At 53.0% G+C, this 17,932-nt stretch overlaps 1 protein-coding gene across 2 annotated transcripts in view; it reads left to right on the top strand.

Annotated features, from left to right (window-relative positions):
- Window positions 1-17,932, top strand: part of MINDY4 (MINDY lysine 48 deubiquitinase 4) — a 120,974-nt gene that overhangs the window by 93,268 nt on the left and 9,774 nt on the right. For both annotated transcript variants that reach the window (XM_054495057.2, XM_054495058.2), the window contains exons 14-16: window positions 7,440-7,503; window positions 10,695-10,856; window positions 17,354-17,534. In XM_054495057.2, the coding sequence (XP_054351032.1) occupies window positions 7,440-7,503; window positions 10,695-10,856; window positions 17,354-17,534 (407 nt within the window). The remainder of the gene's footprint in view (window positions 1-7,439; window positions 7,504-10,694; window positions 10,857-17,353; window positions 17,535-17,932) is intronic.

The following is a 17,932-nucleotide window of genomic DNA, read 5'->3' as shown; positions in this document are numbered from 1 at the left end:
ACAAGTATCTGAGAACAGGAGAGCAGATGTGGGTTTGGGGTGGGCTGAGCCTTCATGGAGGCCCCCAGGCTCCTCTCAGGGAGAAAAGAGATCACCAAGCTTTCTGTTCCAGCAAGTGCGGGCAGCGCTCATCCCGTCAGAGACCCTCTGGGGGGAATCACGGGGGTGGGTGGTTCGTGGGGTGAGATGTGAACAGGGGCTGTTCCCCTTGAGAATCACGGGCTCTTGGAGGTTCAAATGTGCTGTTCTGAATGGGAGGGGTCCATGGGATGCTCGTTAGCTTACCTGGGACTCTGCTGAGCCTCTGCCAGCCCAGAATAATGAATAGTGAGGTGTGAACAGAGCCACCTAGACCAGGAGCCTGACCCCTGGGTTCCCGTCTCTGCACAGACACCCTGGCTTTGTGGCTCACTTGCCGTCTCTCACCTGAGTCTTCCCCCAGGTCACATGTGAGGCAGGCTGGGTTGGGTAAGTGTCTTTCCCACCCAGCATGCTAAGACCTTTTGAAGCTTAGCTGGGAAACAGGAGGAGAGGAACTTCCTCAATAAACTCCAGCTGAACTTTAACACTGATTCAGATTTTCAGATTAGGGCAGAAGCCCCACTAATGAAGATTTTCAGCAATGTCTCAAGAGACCAAGGTGACAATGGAAGGTGGACCCACGGGGGCATAGATGCCAGTGTCATGGAAATACTGGGCCTGCCACTGAGACTCCACATCCTTCCACTGACTCTGTCTCTCTCCCTGGTCCCGTCCCTGGGAGCCACCTGCTCCTTTGTCCCCAGGCCCCTTTACAGGGAACCAAATTCTGTCCTGTAGATCTCTGCCTCGCTTCCTCTGGAGACCCTGTGCAGACACCTGAATCTGGAGGCTTAGCCTCAGCAGGAGCTGGAGGTGGAGGAGAGAGGGAAAGGGCCCTTGCTGCCATCCTGGGCCTTTGTGGTCTTGTGGCAACCCAAGGGATGGGCCCACAGACTGGAACCCTTATCTCGTTTACGAACCCTTATATCATTTACAGGTGTGGGAACTTTGAGAAGTGAAGGGTCAGTTAATGGCACAGTTGGCAGCATCACCCGAGGCTCCTGGCTCTCAGTCAAAGACCCTGTGCCTCCATCGTCTTCCCTGGACTGTGGGAGGGGTAACAGGAGCTGCTCAGCTGTGTCTGCTGACTTAGAAAGAGAGGTGGCAAATGAGGCCCTAGATAGGCCCATACCAGCTGGGTGCTTGACTACCTGCTGTCCTCTCGCAGTGCAGCTGGCATGGGCTGGGCTAAAGCAAGCCAACTGTGCCTGGGCCAGACCCCTAAGCTGCTGAGATGGCAAGTCACAGCCACTGAGCTGTGAGGACAGTCATTCTGTCGTGGACACCAAGCCTGAGAGCTGGGTGGGAGGGGCCCACCTGGCACAGCTGAGAAGGGGGGACACACCCAGGCCGCTGAAGAGCTGGGAGGTCTCAAGACCCTCGGTCCTGTGGCATCTCCTGCCCCTACCCACTCACCCGGGGACCTTACCTACATGTTCACGAAGGGCCAGGTGCACAGAGAAAGAGGACAGGCCTCAGAAGGAGGGAGAGGTAATTAACCTGCTGAAAGGGTCTCCTGTGCCAGACCAGCCTCAACTGTGTGGGTGGGGTGCTCACTTCCACCTGCCTCTTCCAGCTCCTGGAAGCTGTTCCACCAGGGCCTTTCTCACATGCAGTGTCACCTGGGGTAGGTGTGGGTAGGCTCATGTCGTTTAGGGGCACAGTTGCTGTGCACCTGCGGGGTCTGGAGACCAGTTCTAGCCCTCAAAAATCCTTACCACCTGGAGAGGCAAGACCGGTGTGTGAAAAGCAGTTGGTGGGTACCCTTAGGAAGGGGAGGAGAGATGGGGCATTTCTGTCCCTGGGGTGAGTGAGATTTTAGAGGAGGTGACATTTAGCAGGGATCTGAGGGATAAGTGGGAAGGGTTTTGGCAGGCAGCAAGAACAAAGTAGGCAGAGGCCACTGGTGGGGGTTTTCAGCGATCAGTTGCTCAGGGTCTATTTGGGAGGGAAGGAGCTGGACATGGTGGGTGGGAAGAGGTGGGTGGCAGAAGGCAGCTTGGGAAGGGCTTTGGCCAGCTGCTGATGAGCCCGGGTCCCTGCTTTCCCTTCTTCCTCCTTGCAGGTCCCTCTTTCTCCATCCTGCAGAGCCTTCCACCAACTCTCCCCCTGCCTCCTGGGCTCCCATCCTAGCCCTCTCCTCTTACTGCTTTGAGAATGGAAACAACTTTGACCCTCTAGCCTGTGGAGCGCTCTGCAGTTTGCAAGACCTGACATGGTCTAGTCCCTTATTGCAACAGCCCTTTGAGGTAATTATTGTTATCCCTGTCGGGATGACACACCGGAGGCTCAGAAATGGAAAGCGATTTACCAAAGGTCACGCAGTGCAGGTGGCAGAAGGGGCCTGACACCCATTGATTCTGACTCATCGTCTACTCCCTCTTGGCCGTCCTGGGAAAACAGTTGATATCTGCTGTATCCAAATCCTCTTCAGATATTCACAGCTCCATTTCAACTGCTCGGAGGTCTTGGTTTATTCTGGGTTCTTGGCCATGATATGAGTGGTTGAGATGGCAGGAATCATGACCTCTTGGTCATTGTTTTTTGTTTTGTTTTGTTTTTTGTTATTATGGTTGTTATAGTAGGAAAAAGGAAGTGACATTTACCGAATGCCAAATGCTTTATATAGTTCATCTCATTCAGTTCTCACAGCAGTCTTTAATAGAAGGAGATATCATTGTACCTGTATTGCAAATGGGGAGACTGAGGCTCAGAGAGGGAAATAACTGATAAGTGGCAGTAATTGGATTTGACCAGGGCCCTCTGACTTTAGAGCCCAAGTTCTCTTGGTTGTACCACAGCTGCCCTTACACTATTGATGTTGTCCTTAAAAGTCAATATAAACCCCACGAAAGGGCTGTTATCTCTGGAGGTCACTGCTGGTGTGTGGGGGAAGTGTGGTCAAGGGTCAGTTTCTGGGAGTGGCAAGCAGGAGCTGGCCTGGTAGGACAGTGTTCCTCCAGGGCCTGGTGCCCTAGTGGTCAGGTGGAGGGGGGCTAGCTGGTTGGGTCTCCCCAGGGTAAGAACTGCCTACTTCAGGCTTGATGTTTTCCATAGAGTCATGGACCAGGCACACTTGTGCACATCCTAGGAGGCCCCTAGAGATTTCTTGCTCCAGTCCTCTGGTTTTCTAAGTGAAGACACAAGCTGAGAGAGAGGTCAGGACATGCCTGAGGTCACTCACCAGTCAGGGGCCGAGTGGACGCTGGTGTTAGGTGAATGGCTGTGGGCTGGGACCAGGTCTCTAGGCCACTTGGACTTACTTTCCTTCTTATTCAGAAACTTTTATACCACATGCCCAGATTCACACAGGGAGGCTTTTAGATAAAGGGACAAGCTGTGCCTGAGCCAGCAATGGTGGGGGCCAGGGGTAGGGCTTTGGGACTCCAAGGCTTGCTTGGAGCTGGCTGGCCTGGCTGATCATCCCATATTTCAGGCCACAGCAGACACTGTGATGTTGGTACTAAGGACAGAGTCCTAGTCCTGCCTACTCTGTGTGACCACAAAACCACGAGTCCTTTTTACTGACTGGACCTCAGTTTCCCCATCAGTAAAACAGAGATGGTGGTCTTACCCTCCTGGCCTTACAAGGCTTTTGAGAGAAAGATGCATTTGAAGGTGCCTGAGACTATGCAGATTCAAGGCCCATGCATTGTGCAGCCTGCTCAGTGGCAGAGCCTCTTCCCCTTCCGGGATGTATGGACAGAGGGCAGATGGAGAAGGGAAGCAGAGGGCCCTGAGTCTGGGCTGACATCTGTCACTAACTCAGGGCCAGTTCTCTACTGTCTCTGGGCATTCATCTTACCTTCTGCAAAATTCCGAGCCTTGCAAACTCTCCCAGCCCTGATATCCCCTTTGTTCTGTTTCTTGATACAGCATAGTATCTCAGGAACCTTCTGATGGTGGACAGAGTTGGGAGGTTTGGTCCTTGCTGGCATCCTGGGCAAAGCTCTCTATTCCTCCTTCTCTGTCTTTGGGTGATACAGGCATCCCTGGAGGCTGGTTCATCACCCCAGACCCTTGGTTCAGGGTTCTGACCCTTCGCTCCCAGAATGCTGCGGAGGTTGGTGCCAGGGCAGCCAGGGCAGCCAGGGCCAAGCCTATTCCGTGAGTTTTCACCCCCTGGTCAAGCCCATCTCTCCTTTGTGCTTATTGGATTGAAATCCCAGCAAGCTCTGCTCCCTGGAGGGGCCCCCAGTGCAGAACAGCTTCCATTTTGTCTGGTCCTGGGCCCTCCTGGCTCCTGTCATCCAGCTTGGTGCCTGGTTCCTCAGGTTGTGCAGAATTCTCTGAAGGCCCAGGGTCATCCAGCCCCCAGGAGGACATGGAGGAGATAGCTGCTCATTAGACTGGATGGTTAAGTCAGTCTTTGGTAAGGGACAGTCACAGCTGTGGCTCAGGTGGCCCCCGCTCCTAGGATGCTGCATGTCCTTGGAGATCCAGGGGCTGATAGAGGAGGAGAAGGATGGGACAAGCCTCCACACTGCCTTCAGCCCGTATGTTTCATATAATGGGCTTCTGCCTGTAGTATTGCATTTGAAGAAAGGGCTCTGAATCTAAAAAGATGTTGGAGGCCACTTGTGTTGGTTTCTAGGGCTGCCATAATGACAGACATTCGTGTCTCACAGCCCTGGAGGTGAGAAGTCCAAGATCAAGGTGCCAGAGGGTTGGTACCTTGTCAGACCTCTCTCTCGGGCTCGCAGGTGGCCACTTTCTTACTGAGTCCTCACTTCATCTTTTCTTTGTGAGTGTGCATCTTTGGTGTCCCTCTGTGTGTCCAGGTTTCCTCTTCTTCCAAGTCAGATTGCATTAGGGCCCACCCTAATGGCCTCATTTTAACTTAGTCACCCCTTGAAAGGCTGTATTTCCAAATACACATTCTGAGGTGCTGGAGGTTAGGACTTCAACATATGAATTTTAAGGGGACGCAGTTTATCCCGTTACACCTCTCATCTTGTCCAGGCCCCTCGTGCTGCAGGAGGGGAGACCGAGGCCACACAGCAGGCTGGGACTAGCCATGTGGATTACCTTCTCTCTGGGGCAGTGCTGAGGCTGTTGTTCCTCTGCTCAAGGACTCCTCACACTCAGCTCTCCAGAGAATTCCCCTAGAGGGAGGTCTGGGCATCTAGATTTGCCAAAGTTGTAAATCTCTTAAACCATAAGCCACTCCTTGGCATCTCTCTCTCAAATGCCCTGATGTGAAATGCAGATGTTCCTCCCTTTTAAGATCTCAGCGCACTGCTGAATTTCCCATCGTGTTTGCACCTAAGGATGCAATTACCATTTCCTCCCATTGTCCTTTCTGCCTGTCCCCCTGCTCCCAGCTGACGCAGGCTCTCGAGCCCACTGGGTGAACACGAGGCAATGAGCTTATGAAGATTGGACTGCTTCTAAAAGCTCCAGGTGGCATGGGGCCAGTGATGCTTATCGGCCCCCCCTCAGGACCCTTTTGAGGTTATTTTCTTCTCTTCAGAAGATGCTTGTATATGCTGCAGAGAGCATTTCCATCAATTCTTCTGCCTGAGCTAGCGCCAGCCGAGTGCTATGCTCTGCCATGAGTCACTCCCAGCTGGCTCCTTCCCAGGCCTGCTGGGCTATCTGTGGTGGGTGAGCCTCAACCACCCTTCCCAGAAGACCCCCAAGCCTTAGTGGTTCTCTGCAAGCTCCTGCAAGGGTAACCCCAGCTCATCTTCTCATGTGGACCATAAACCTTCTGTGTTTGGCCATGGTTATTAAAAAACACAAGCAAGTGTTTTCCCCAAGTATTGTGGAGCTGGAATTTCTAAACTTGTTTTGGAAGCAGACAGAGACCCAGGCGTGTATTTTAGGCTTGTGGGCTTATGGCAGATCTTAGATTTAAAGCATAAATTGAGACCAAGTTTCTCTTCTCCTCTACTGAAAGGAAAAATAAATGCTCTGATTGCTAAGCCCTTCCTACCCCTGGGTCTCCTCTCTAAATCTTATACCTGGCCTCTCTATTTGGGGTGTAGTTGAAGGAAGGGGGCCAGGCCCTGAACACAGTGCTGGGTGGCTGTGTTTGCCCCCCCAGGGCTGTGTGTGCCCCCCAGGGTCGTGTGTGCCTCCCAGAGTCAAGTGTGCCTCTCAGGGTCATGTGTGCCCCCCAGGGTCCAGTGTGACCCCCAGGGCCGTGTGTGCCCCCCAGGGTTGTGTGTACCTGCCTGGGTTGTGTGTACCCCCAAGGGTTGCATGTGACCTCCAGGTTCAAGTGTGACTCCCAGGGTTGTGTGTGCCCCCCAGGGTCATGTGCAGAAGTTGGGGGGACAGGCCTGGGACCCAGGCTCCCTGGCCTCACCTTGCCCCCCAGAGCCAGCTTCTCTGCGCTTCTTCCCACATCTATAAAATAGAGACAGGAATTCCTACTTCACTCAGGGCTGGTGGTTGCAATTGCCACCTTCTGAGCACAGTGAGTAGATAGCAGCTCCTTCCCTGTGTGCTCCTTACAGGGCTCTGTTCAACAGAGTTTTCATCTCCCAGAGGGATTTGCATTGGGGTGGCTAAAAGGAACCATGTCCTAATGGCAGGCTTCCTAGCAGGACAGCAAGCTGGGAAGGAGGATGGAGACTTGGGAGGGTTTTCTGCCTCACGTGCGGCACACCTCTGCTTACCGGGATACTGAATTGTTCTGGTTCCCAGCGGTGCTCAACCCATTTCTTTCAGTTTGGGGAATGTCTTCAGCAAAGTAGGTTTTCACCTTGCACCTTTTGAAGGACTCCATTCTGAGGGTGGAACCACAGTGGTACCATGGGGTGGGGGCACAGGCCTCAGAGCTGGGCACCCTTGAGCAAGACATCCCTTTTCTGAGGCTTGGTTTTCTCGAAGGGTTTTAGGGAATAGTGTGCGTACAGTGCCTGGTGCAGGAGCAGGTGGTGGTGACTGTTACTCTACAACTCAAGAAAACATTAGAGTCCATTCCTCCCATTTTACAGGCTGACAGACTGAGGCTCAGAGGTGGAAGAGGGTTCCTCAGTCTACACCATTGGTAGTGACAGTTGGGATGTGAATTCAGGACACTGGATTCCAAACCCAGGGTCCTGTCTTCTGTGTCATGCTTCAGTTGCTGTTCTCTTGTGTAGGCAGAGCCCTGGTGCGGCTGGAGTGGAGGCCATTGCCCAGAGAATGCAGTGAGCTCTACTCTAGGAGGCCTGGGCTCTAGCCCCATCCCTTCTGGGTAGGAACCTCCTCCATGGAGGGCGCAGAACAGAGCGCTCAGGTTCCCACCAAATCTAGAATTCTGGGTCTTAGCCTGGAACCTAAGGGGAGCGCCTGGTCACCTAGCGAGGTTTGCAACCTGGGTCAGGCAGAGCTGTGCTAACAATGCTTCTTCTTGTGTTTTCCAGCATCCGCCAGGACTTTGATGTCCCCACCAGCCACCTGATTGGAGCACATGGCTACTGTACACAGGTCAGGGGGCGCTGTGGGGCCCAGGCCATCCTTCCCCTTCCTCTGTCCCTCAGAGAGGGAGGTGTCCTCCTCCCTCCTCTTGCCCAAGAAAAAGGCAAGTCTTTCTTGCCTCTGCCAACACTCTTCAAGCAGCTTTCACGTGCCCACCTCTGCTGGGTTTCACTGTCATGTCATGGAGACCTAGAAAGAGAGCTCAGTTTAGCTTCTGTTTCTGGACAGCTTTCTGTGCACTGATCTATGTGCTCAGAGCTGCAGAGGATGCAAAAGAGGCTGAACTCAGACCAAAGTGCTACACAGCCCGGAGCCCAGGACACAGGGAGTGATGTCTCAGGCATGGGCCAGGGGACCCTGGGTCCAGCTGGGGAGATGATGGCTCTGGCCTCTTCTACGTTTGCACAAGGTATTGTCTTTATAGCCACCCTTCCCTCTGCATCTTTACAAAGGGGCCCTCAATGGACCTCACAGGGGCAAAGAAGACCCTGAGCACAGTTGCTTGTCATCGGTCCTCTCAGTCACCCAGGTGACACCAGGGAAGGGACCTTTTCAAGATGTTACCGAGTGGGCATCAAAACTGGGAGCTCAGCTCTACACCTGGCTTCTATCCATGCCTTTCTCCCCATGATGAGGCCTCCCAGAGCAGCCACACAGGCCACAGTGAAATCTGGCTCTCAGCACATGGGGGGCCACACAGCATAGCATGGACGGGCTGGACAGAGCTGCACATCTTCTGGGCTCAACTGAGGACTCAGTTGTCCTGGGGGTCCTGGCTCACTTGCGCCCAGCTCTGGAAACCTACCTGGGCACCATACAAGGCAAGCTTGGGGCCTGTGGTTTGTCCAGGGCACCCACAGAGGGACCGTGGGGTTGGCTGCTGCCCACCACCCTAGAGGAAGGCCTCACGGGGAGTGGCTACTCTTCTGGCTGCTCGGGGTGGCCTCACTCTCACTCCAGGCACCTGCCTGCCCCATGGGAGCTTCCCCTTTTCTGGGGCAGAGAAGGATGCTGCCCAGGTGTGGGCAGTCAAGCAGGGTGCAGAGGAGCCCAGATCAGAGTCTGGGGCTGGGTCCCAAGCCCTGTTCTCTGTTTCACTCACAATATGAACTGGGGCAGTCTTTTTCCCCTCCTGCGCATCAGTTTCCTCATTTGTACAAGAGGCATTTGGACTGGACCAGGGCTGCTTACACTTTGAATGAATCCCCTAGGGGTCTTGCTGAAGAGCAGGCTCAGATTCAGTGGGTCTGGACTGGGGCCTAAGATTCTCAATTTCTGTCAGGCTCCCCAGGGAGGGCGATTCTGCTGGTCCACAGACCACACTGTGTAGAAAGGGACTGCTAAGCTTTGCCATTGTGTGACTTTGGAGTCTAGGAGCAGGGAGAGGCCTGATGCCCCTTCTTCACCATCTCAAAAAGGCTTCCTGCTATGAAGAAGGTTTTAGACACAGATCAGGGAGCAGGGGCTTTTATCCCTCTTGAAAAACCAGATTGGAAAACTCGAACTCGCCTGAAAAAGGCTGTGCCTTTCTCAGCAGCTGCTGCCCCTGAGGTGCATTATTTTACAGCAGACATTTCCTCCAAATTCTTGTGTCTCATTTCCTCTACAAGGACACAATAAGTCCCCTTTGGTATCTCCCTCCAGTGGGGGTCCCTCTGCGGCCATAAGAGGAGGCCTCTTTTACTGTCACTGGGGCAGGGGTGTTGGTTTTAACTGAGGGATTTGTTAACCCCCAATGTCATTTTCACGATTCAGGGGAAAACACCTCTATAAACTCTGCCCTCCAGACTTTACACTGGTCAAGGGCCGTTCTGGCCATTCCTACGTGCTCCACTGTGGGAGTGATGCCTGCCTTCTTGCGTCACAGGCAGCACCAGCTGTGGCAGAAGGTGGATGAGACAGAGAGACCTGCCTGCCCTAGTGCTGGGGCTGGGCTCGCTCAAATTCCTCCTCAGCGGGCCCTTAGAGGCCACCCTTCATCTTGAATCTGTGCCCAGGCAGATAGTACCATGAGGGTAACAGGGTTGGGGGAAGAGGGAAGTTACATGGGACAGAGAGAGTCAGATGTGGGTGGAAGCTCAGCTCTGGCCCTAATGGGCTGTGTGGCTTGGGTAACCCGCCTGTGAGCCCCAGTTTCTCCATTCCTAACAGGAGGTTGGACCCCTGGTTACCCTGCATAAGGAAGGGACCTTCCAGCCATATTGGTACACCAAAATGTGGGAGGCACGGGTTGCAGGTGACTGCTGGAGGAATGTTGTTCCACATGTCACTGTCTCCAAGTTCCAGGGTTGGCATGCTTGTTGGCTTGCCAGGTGTGTAGCTTGAGTCACAGGACCACCCAATGCCTCATGCCACGCAGCAAGACAATGGCAGAGGCAGAGCTAGAACTCAGACTTGGGCTTCCTACTCCCACCTCTCTACTTCTGTTCTTGCTGCCTGCTGAAGTACCTTCCTCGGCTTTCCCTGCCCCATTAAAACCCCACCATCACTAATGAAGTTCAAACAAGGCCTGGAGTGTAGCTATTGGTACTGCACCGTGGTCAGTTTCCTGGTTGAGATAATGGGCTCTGGTTATGTAAGATGTTATCATTGGGGGAAGCTGGGTGAAGGGTACACAGGAACTCTCTGTACTATTTTTACAACTTCCTTTGAATCTAAAATTATTTCAAAATAAAAAGATTTCTTTAAAAAATAACATCGTTTAAGACTCACCCAAATGTCACTTCTCCTTAAAGCTGCCCTGACCCAGTCATGCGGCCTCGTGTTCATCTGGCTCCAGAGTACTCCATGCACACATTTTTACAGCCCCAGCCACATCCTGCATCGTGTCAATGTGCAGGCATGCACCTGACTCCACAGTCTAGACCCAAAGCACATGTCAAGAGCCATGTCTCACCCTTTCACCAGTGCCCCCAGTAGCCTACAGCATAGGACAGGGTCCTGTGAATGGTTGGTACTCAATGAGTGCTTGTGGAATAAAGGTGGATGGGTGCCTGGAGTTACCTTGATGAGAAAAGTTAGTGCCTTTCCCACAGGGCTTGTGGGAGAATTGAAGTCACAGCCTCCTCTGCTCTCAGGCTGTCTCCCTCCTCACTTTCCTTCCTTCTCCACTCCACTCTTTTTCTCTTTCCCCAGTCTCCTCTCCACTCTCAGTAACTGATTCAGACTTGATGAGTCTTTCCCCTTTCTCTCATCTGCAGGAACTTGTCAATCTGCTCCTGACTGGGAAAGCTGTGTCCAATGTTTTCAACGATGTGGTTGAGCTGGATTCTGGGGACGGGAACATCACACTTCTCAGAGGCATTGCTGCACGCAGTGATATTGGCTTCTTATCTCTCTTTGAGCATTACAACGTGTGCCAGGTACCCAGATGCTCATGTTCACCACAAGTAGGGGATCCTGACCCTCTGGAGCAATGAGAAGGAGGGAAGGGGGAAAGGAAAGCTGGACTCCAATTCTCAGAGCTGGCTGAAATTCGGGTCCATTTGGAATCACAGAGGGCTTGGGAAGAAGTACAGCTTCTCTGCTGTGGCTAGAGGCCTGTAATTCAGACCCAAAGCCAGCTGATACCGTGTTCTGGGGAAGATTGTTTGAAAAGGACTTTGAGGGATTTCTGCTATGATTGTGGGTCACAGTGGCTGCAGCTGGTGTCTGTGTGGTGGGGGAGCCTTCTCAAGGGACAGGAACTTGAGGTCTTAGGCCTCGTGTTAGTTTCCTAGTGCTGCCTAACAAAGTACCACAGACTGGGTAGCTTGAAACAACAGAAACTTACTGTCTCACAGTTCTGGAGGCTGGAAGTCCAAGATCAAGCTGTCAGAAAGGCCATGCTCCCTCTGAAACCCATAAGGAGAATCCTTCCTTGTCTCTTCTAGCTCTTGGTGTTTTCTGGCAATCCTTGGTGTTCCTTGACCATATAGTGATGCTTCTGTAGATGTATCACTCCAGTCTCTGCCTCCATCCATCATCACAGGGCCACCTTCTCCCTTTGTGTCTTTTCTTATACAGACCTCAGTCATATTGGATTAAGGGCCCACCATACTCCAGTATGACCTCGTCTTAACTAATTATGCCTGCAACAACCCTGTGTCCAAATACAGTCACATTCTGAGGTACTGGGGGCTAGGATTCAACATATCTTTTTGGAGGCACAGTTCAACCCATAGTAGGCCTCACGCATCCTGTTTGTTGGCATGTGGTCCCTCTGCATCCTGTGTCACTGCATCCAGGGCTCAGAAAGGGCTGGGCCCCCAGGTAAAGCTGGATAGGGCATGGGTGACTGTACCTCTGGGGAATGTGGCCAGGGGCTGAGGGGGCTGGGCAGAGGAGCACTGGACCCTGCCTTCTTGTTCCAGCTGCCATGGAACATTTTTCTGAGCATTGCTTTCCATTGTTCTGTGGTTGATTAAATGGGAAGGGTTGTCCTGAGGGGCAGCAGGAGCGCTTTTCACAGTGGCCACCCCCTGCAAAGATTCTTGGAGGGTCTGGATGAGGCCTCATTCACTACCTATCCTCAGAACCAGGACACAGAGATTGACTCAGCAGGGCCATGCAGATAGTGCCAGGCGATTCCACCCTGGATTTTCAGGGTGGAAAAAGACTAGGGTTTTAAGCCAGGGCTCAGTTTTACCCACCCTTCCCACATGACCACATGTTGGGGTGTGCTGTGTCTTGCTAGTGACCCATGTGGTGCAGCCCCTTCCCCAGATCCCCTCTCTGGATGATACCCCCAGCACGCCAAAAGCAGACTTCTGGGTCCCAAAGACTTGGGGGAAAAAAGAATGAGAGTGGCTGCTTCCTGGCTGTGCTGGTGTTAGGAGGCAGCCCAGGAATGTGGCTGGTGAGAAGCACCAGAGCTCTCGAGCACCAGACCCTGGGTGTGCTCCGAAAGTATTCAGCTCAAAATTCCATGGGCCAAGAGAGGTAACCTTGGCCAGGCTCATGGAATTCCCAGGCTCACCATGAGCTCTGGTTTCATTCTTCGGTCGAGGGCGTTGGTCAGAGAGTAAACTATTTTCCTGTGGTCTGTGAAGGGTACTTGATGGGAAAACCAGTTGGCGTCATCCTTCCCTTGGAATAAAATTGAAGAAATTCAGGCCCTACAACCATCTCCCCTCCTCGTGGGCTTCTTGGACCCACATAGACCCTCTGCTGTTCTGTGCTCAGCTAAGGACTGGGAGTTTTGTTTCCCTGCAGTAGGTGGATGCTTCCTTTCTCTGCCTTGCAACTGCAAGCTCGCTAAGGAAGGAGCCCTGGCCTCTTCTCCTCCTCCATGAGCTCACTGAGGGCTGGGCCTCAACTTCTGCCTTCCACTGAAGACTCAGGGCCCGGCAGCTCAGACAAAGCCCTTCCCTCTTCTTCTTTTTTTTTTTTTTGAGACAAGGTCTCACTCTGTCACCCATGCTGGAGTGATCTCAGCTCACTGCAACCTCTACCTCCTCTGTTCAAGCAATTTTTCTGCCTCAGCCTCCTGAGTAGCTGGGATTACAGGGGCAGGTTTTTTTGTTTTTTTTTTGTTTTTTTTTTTTTAAGTAGAGATGGGGTTTCACCATATTGGCCAGGCTGGTCTTGAACTCCTGACCTCAAGTGATCCACCCACCTCAGCCTTACAAAGTGCTAGGATTACAGGTGTGAGCCGCTGTGCCTGGCCCCTTCCCTCTTCTTTAACACCACCTTCCATCCCTTCTGTCCCCAAGTCCCTTGGGCCCTACACAGTTAGCTACATTGGACATAGAAGGAGTCCAAGGGGGTCAGCACCCAAGCCTGGACCTGGACTTAGAGCCAGGGCCCCTGCTCTGGCCTGGCCTGGCCCTCTCCTCAGGCAGCACAGACACAGCCATGGGGAAGACTGGCATTTGGAACAGCCTGGGCCATGACGTCCACAGTGTTCACTCACTAGCAGGTGAAGCCCCTCACTTGCAGCCTGTCTCCAGGCTTCTCACTGTAGCCTGGGGTTCTGGGGCCCTCACTGGGTATGTGGGAGGAGGAGGTCCTACCTAAAAGTGAGCTACCCAGATGACCCATACTCAGGGTATACCTGGGGTAAACAGATGAAACTCTGGGCTGGAGAAACTCAGCCCCGCCCTAAGTAACTGGCCCGGCCTGGCTGTGTCCTGCAGGACCTCCATGGGCTATCTGTGACCCCACCAGCTGGTCTTGCCCATCTGACTTCCAGCTGGCTCCCTCAGTCCCACAGCTGGCCCAGGAGAAGGCTCACCAGTAAGGGGTGGACTGCATTCTAGGCTGCAGCTGGAAGCCAAGCCCCTCCAGGTTGATGGTCATGGTGGTGATGGGGGACTGACAGTCCAGGAGGGATGGGGTGGGACAGGGAGTTTAGCCTCAGCACTTCTTTCATGGCCTGCAAGGCATGTTCATTGCCGTCTTCATGAAGGGACCCACAAAGGAAAATAGCTTGACAGGCAGAGTTCTGAAAGCTCCATCCTCCTCCCATCCTCCCCAGCTCAGAGATGGCCACCATCCACCCATTTACTCAACCAGGAGCACGTCCTCTCCATCAGGAGGACATGTGCCTCCCCCTGAAGTTGTTTCTCAAGCCCATCCACTTTCACCAGGTCAGAGCCACCAGCATCGCTGATTTTGACATCTGTGACAGCCCAGCCAAATTCAGCTCCTGTCCCCATCGCTTCCCCCTTTCCAATCCTGTCCCTTCACTGAAGCCAGTGTGATCTTTAAAAATATACACACGATCATATCATTCCTTTTCTCTGGACCCTCAGTGGTTTTCCAGTCCTCTGAGACTGTCGTGAGCTGAACTATGTCTCCCCAAAATTCCTGTGTTGAAACCCTGACCCCCAGTACCTCAGAATGTATTAATAACTGTATTTGGAGAAAGGGCCTTTAAGGAAATGATTAAGGTAAAATGAGGTCACTAGCGTGGGTCCCAATCCAGTATGGCTGGTATCCTCCTAAGCAGAGGAGGTAAGGACACAGGTCACACAGCAGGAAGGCCTTCTGAAGGCACGGAGAAGGCGACCACCTACAAGCTCGGGGGCAAGGCCTTCAGAAACAACCCTAGTGACATCTCGGACCTCCAGCCTCTGGAACTGTGAAATAATAAATGTCTGCTGTCTGAGCCATCCAGTCCGTGGTATTTGTTATGGTAGCCCGAGCAGACTAATGCAGAAACTAAAATCCAAAACTTCCCACCACCCCCAACGCCCTGCCAGACCTGCACCTGCCTTCCTCTCCCACCTCAGCCCGCACCACTCTCTCCCACAGGCTGGGGCTTCTCTTGGGCTCTCTCCCACCTCCTGGCCTTTGTGCGGGCTGCACCCTCCACCTGCCCAGCTTTTTTGACTTAAACGTTACTTCCTAAAAGGCAGCCTTTCCTGCTCTCATAACCCCATCTAAGTAGGGGGTCCTTCTCATTGTCCCCTCCATACCTTGTCAATCACCATCAGGGTATCTTAATTCTTTCCTTCATAGGGCCTCTTCTGGATTTTAAGCATCGCATTTCATCGCCTTTAAGATGCAAACTTGCCCACATTTGAGCACTTCTGAAATTCTGATGCACTATTACAGTTGATGGTGTGCCAGACTTTGACACACCTGCTTTTTCTTTCTTATTTAGTGATACAAAAAATAATGGCGAATCTGAGGGCATCCTGGATTCACTGAAGTGCAGTGGAAATGTATGGGTTTGATTATTTAATTAATGTGTCATCTCCATCAATCTGGTAAGCTCCATAAGGACAGCACTGTTCTTATTGTCTCTAGCACTATGTCCCCATCGCTGTCCTTAGAAATGACACACCATAACTCTGTCCTTAGAAATGCCACACCATAACTCTACGCAAGTAAATGCTGATCCTTTTAAGTGAGTGCTTCTAACCTGGCTGTCCATGGATGGCTTTAGGCCATTCACAACCGCCGCCCTAGAAGATTAAGTAATCCCTAATTGTGCTACATGTTCCCCCACCAGGACAAAGTCCCAGACTGTGCTGTAGGAAATGTGGCCCTCCCCCGCAACCCCCCACCCCCGACTCCGGCCTCGCCCCAAGCCTTTGGTTACCCAAGAATTTAAAGGAAGTGAATTTCATCTCTGGAAAATGTCACCCACTTGGAAAGAGGCTCCTGAATGAGGAAACTCATTTATAAAGTCTATGGGCAGCTTTTTTCCCTTAATCTCTCGACTGTTATTTCTGCCTGGCAAGCTGCGCTTTTGTCCCTCTGTTGGAAAATTCAGGGTGGCTGATTATGCAAAGGCCTGCTCCCTGGTTGGCTTCGGGGCTCTCTCCCTGCCGTGAATGAATGCTGGGTCCCTGTGTCAGGGTTCCCTGTTCCTGGCGATGCCTTCACCAGAAAAGCCTCTTTGAAGCATGGAATGGAAGCCAAGTTTACGTGGGGTTTAGGCACGTCCAGCCACGTCCTTTAAGACATCTAATTCCCCCACACTTCACTAAGGAATGAGCTCTGCAGTCCACTTGAATGGCACACAGGGCTGGGGTGAGGCCTCGGTGTGGGGGGAGGGGACACTTGAACCGTAAGAAAGGATGAGTGCATTGTAAAGATTGTCCCCCTACCTTCTGGAGGAGGCAGCTTTAAATGTGCAGGAATTTCACTGGGGACCTGGTTCAGGACCTTCAGAGCACAGCCCCTCTGTCAGAGACATCCCAGGCCAAGATGGGAGCTGCTCAACCACTCTTCTGTGAAGGGTTCTGGAAAAAGTATGCCCTTCTCCCCACTGGAAAAATAATTCCCATTCTTTCTTTAATCCACAGGCTGTAGCTGTAAATACCTGAGCATGCAAACATCTCCCTGGGGCTGGTAGGGATTAGGCCAGAATCAGCCTGGCCCGTGGCACGTACATAGCTGGATAAACCAGGGCCCAGGGTCAGGAGAGGCGCCGCCCAAGAAGTGTCAGGGGCTGGGGGAAAGTGCTTGGAGGCCAGGCATTCAGGGGCTTCACAGGGGGCCCTTGTCACTTCTCTTCCCATTGCAGGCAGGATGCTAGCAACGTGCTGAGGGCCCTGGTGCTTATTCCTCTCTGTCTTCTTCCACAAACACTTCCACCATGAAATTCCCCTGCTCGGAATGCTCCTTATCCAAGTGTTGCTGCAACCTCATTGCCCTTCTGCACCCTGAATTTCTCTGGCCCTCCATTCCTGGCACCCCCACGGACTTCTCACTCAGACCTTTCCCTCCTGGCTCCCCAGGGCTCCATTCCTACTTGTCTTTACCATACAGTTCTAGTTCAAGTCCTTCTTCATCCATGAGGAATTTCATTCACCTGACATTTACTTACCCCGGGCTCCTGGAACTTAAGGGTATGATCTGTCTAGCATGAGGCAGAGGTGCTGCGGCTGAGGTGGGTGGGCCCCTAGTGATATGCTCCCTGGGAGCTGGAAGGAGGAAACTATTTCTGCTCCAACAAGGGATTTGGGAGATGCAGGCTGTCCAACGGTAAGCAAGCTCTAGGCTAGTGGACAAGCTGAATTCGTTTGAGGGGTGTGGGAAGAATTGGTTAGGAGGTCACTGCCATGGTGCAGGTTGGAGGCTGAGTAGATCTCAGGAGGAAAGGCTGGCAGCGGGGGAGCTCTTGGATGCAGAATGAGCAGTACTGGGAACCATTAGATGTGGGGGATGAGGGGGCGAGTGATACTGGGTCTCGGGTCTGTATGGCAGAGGCCCTGCGAGCAGCAGCAGGTGGGGTGGCAGGGCAGGGATGGCCCTGGGAAAGAGCCTGGTGGCCTGAGCAGCGTGAGGGGCTCCCAGCATCAGACACAAACGTGATCTTCAGCAGGGCCTCTCTGAGGTCAGCCCTGCCTTGAGTCAGACGGAAAAATGCCCGGGCCCGTTTCCCTGGGGACGGCACTTCACACCAGTCCTCTCCCTCATCCAGGTTGGCTGCTTCCTGAAGACCCCGAGGTTCCCCATCTGGGTGGTTTGCAGCGAGAGCCACTTCAGCATCCTCTTTAGCCTGCAGCCGGGGCTCCTGCGTGACTGGAGGACTGAGAGGCTCTTTGACTTGTACTACTATGATGGCCTGGCCAACCAGCAGGAGCAGATCCGGCTGACCATTGGTGCGGGCCCTCACCTCCCCCACCCAACCCTGTCCCCAAGGAGCCTCCAGGCTGGTCACAGAAACCAGCCTTCCTATCTACCACCATCCCCCGTGACAGAGAGCAGTGCAGACTCCAGCATCCAGACTGGGGGATCAGAGAGCCAATGCCAACAGGGCCTCCCTGCAGGAGGCAGCCAGAGCTGGGCCTTGAGCAGTGGGTGGCGTTAAGGGTGTGGGTAAAGCCTACACCACATGGTGAAGAGCCCTGAATACTATGCTGACAAGTTTGGATGTATTCTTCAGGCAGTGGGGAGCCACGGAAGGTTTTGGAATCAGGGTGGTGAGATCAGAAGTGTTTTTAGAAAGAGTACTGTGGTAGCTGAAGTGGGACACAGGGGTGGGGACCAGTGATTTGTG

Source organism: Pongo pygmaeus, chromosome 6 (assembly GCF_028885625.2).
Source record: "Pongo pygmaeus isolate AG05252 chromosome 6, NHGRI_mPonPyg2-v2.0_pri, whole genome shotgun sequence".
Lineage (NCBI taxonomy): Eukaryota > Metazoa > Chordata > Mammalia > Primates > Hominidae > Pongo > Pongo pygmaeus.
The sequence above is the reverse complement of the archived record's forward strand: the minus strand, read 5'-3'. Positions and strand labels throughout refer to the sequence as shown.